Source organism: Argentina silus, assembly GCF_951799395.1.
Source record: "Argentina silus genome assembly, chromosome: 14".
NCBI classification, from domain to species: Eukaryota; Metazoa; Chordata; class Actinopteri; order Argentiniformes; family Argentinidae; genus Argentina; species Argentina silus.
In genome coordinates this window covers 10,659,588-10,661,949 of record NC_139668.1, presented here as the reverse complement: position 1 = coordinate 10,661,949, position 2,362 = coordinate 10,659,588, and the positions used below count along the sequence as shown (strand labels likewise).

At 41.3% G+C, this 2,362-nt stretch overlaps 1 protein-coding gene across 3 annotated transcripts in view; it reads right to left on the bottom strand.

Moving 5' to 3' along the window:
• Positions 1-456, bottom strand: part of fn1b (fibronectin 1b) — a 26,462-nt gene extending 26,006 nt beyond the window's left edge. For all 3 annotated transcript variants that reach the window (XM_083685140.1, XM_083685141.1, XM_083685142.1), the window contains exons 1-2: positions 234-456; positions 1-32 (exon numbers count right to left, since the gene is read on the bottom strand). The exon at positions 1-32 is cut by the window's left edge and continues 94 nt beyond it. In XM_083685140.1, coding sequence (XP_083541266.1) covers positions 1-32; positions 234-390 — 189 coding nt within the window. In that variant the 5' untranslated portion in view covers positions 391-456. The remainder of the gene's footprint in view (positions 33-233) is intronic.
• Between the last annotated feature and the right edge of the window lie 1,906 nt (positions 457-2,362).

The window sequence follows — 2,362 nt, the reverse complement described above, 5'->3', positions numbered from 1 at the left end:
CCTATAACTTTGGCCGCTTTCGTCGCATTCAACTGCAAGACACATACATAATTAATTCGCAGATATACCCTCATAGTTTAATTGAAACTCGTTCATTATGTATATTAAAGAATTTTACCATACAGTATGCTAGGCTATGGTATTGCATCGCATGTGCACTGAAAATCACATAATTGGGCTCAGCATGTATAAGGGAGAAATATGCACTCAGTTAAAGACGCCAGTCTACATACCTTGTTGAGAAACGACTGAGAGACCGTCTTCAAGTTCGGGGTAAATTTGTTGCTGATCAATTTGTCTTTTGCTTTTCCCTTGGGTTTTTGGCATACAATGGACCGCGCTGCTTACGCACAGCGCAACCAGTAACCCGGTAACTGGGCTACCGGTCATTTTGGTTCAGCTGAGAGGGGAAAGGATTTTAGGTTTAGGTTTAGGTTTCCTGTTATGTACTAGATAAAAAAAAAGACAAGGTGCAGTAAAATTGACAGTCGCGGAGTTGATGATAGTTGTTCTCCCTTTTTGAACCTCCGCTGCTTCAGGCGGCTTCTTCGACCGCCTTCCTTACTGCCGATGCGATAGACCGTGCGAAGGGGATGCAGACCGCTTTTATAGGTGAGGAGACCGGCGCTGTTTGGGGGAGGGACTTTTTGGGACCAAGCGTAACCAAACCAGACTATTACCAAACCGCAAGCAAAGCAGAAAGATAGCATCTAGATGAATGTTAGGTAGACTATTTCCTAAGGTTCCTTTAAACCGCAGAACCATATCCTCCTGTAACTGAATAATGAGAACAGAGCAACTGGAGAAAATAAAGGTAAAGTAAGTATCCCTGAAGTCAAACATTTTGTATGCATATCATTTTCAGTGCCGCATGCAGTACATAGCTTATAGAGTTATCTCTCTTAAAACAGTAGAAATACGATAGTATAATAAAGTAAAATAGAAAAAAAATCCACGTTAACTATAAAATGCCATTAGGCATGGGGGGGGGGGGGGGTCAGAAACAATACTAAGATTTATTAAAAACAATTGCGTAATAACAATATTTCATAGTTTAATAGTTAAAACATACTTTCAAAAGTAGGCCTGTTCTGGTATTTTCTCTGGGAATGTATAAAAAATGCAGTAGCTAAGATGTTGTGAAATCTGCATTTTGAGGCCAGAAGACATTAGTTTAAGGGTGTTGATGTCCCAGAATGACAAACACCAGTATGGATAGTCTCCCTCCTCACCCTCTTCATGACCCACCCCTCCTGCGGCTCCTCCCTCTCTCATCATTTCCCTCCATCACTAACTCCATCCCCTCCTTATCCATCATTGAGTCAGAGCTGCTTCTGTGTGCTTGCATCTGACTCTCTCTCTCTCTTTCTGTGTGTGTGTGTGTGTGTGTGTGTGTGTGTGTGTGTGTGTGTGTGTGTGTGTGCACGCACGTGTGTGTGACAGGGAGACAAAGTTCTCTTCAATTCCCTCATCCCAGACTCAAATGATTTGTTTACTATTCAGGGTAATCTCTGTTAGTAAATTGATGACTCTCTCAGCATACTCAAAGTGTAGTTTCAATGAGAAATAAATCCCCCCTTTTCAGTCATATACAGTATGTGGTCTTACACCAACATTCTCCCCAAATATTGATACAAGCTGATTAATTTTTCAGCTGAGGAAGGGAATGTTTTCCAATGAGAGAAAAAAACAGCAAAACAGAGATGACAGCAAAGCTCTTGGTAGCAGCAGTGTTCTGTTGACACAAAGTGTGGACCTGACAAAACCTCAAGCGGTCGATTGAACTGAGCTTAGTCATGGGTCTGGTCTGGAGGGTGGCTTCTGTACCGTAAGTGGGAACGTGGTCAGGTTCCTGTAAGTGGACTGCTGGAACAGTCCTAGCACTATGCTAAACACTGGTTCAGGAACACTAGTAAAAAAAAATATGTCCTTGTTTTTAACATTGCGAGTGAATCACTAAACTCCTCACATGTGGAGAGAAGTTTCCGCCAACAACATCACATAGTTTTCCACTTGTGAAACAACCCTAAGACAGGGAGGATCAAAACACACACACATTTTAAGGCTGCAGGATCCAAGCACACTTACTCAAAATAATGGAGAAAACTGTCTAACCTCTAAGTTCTATGTAGCAGTCTTGCAGATGTAGATGCTTGATGGTAGAAAGATAAAATGTATTGTTTAAACATACATAATTACATGTTTAATTACAAACTGTGTTTCTGATCCAAAGTCAACATGCCAGGTCTCCTGCGTCACCTTTGTGACACTGAAAAAAAATAACTAACTAACTAATCTGAGGTCAGTAAGAAAAGTCACAGAGCTCAAACCTCCTGGAAACTATAGCATTACATCAGCACAA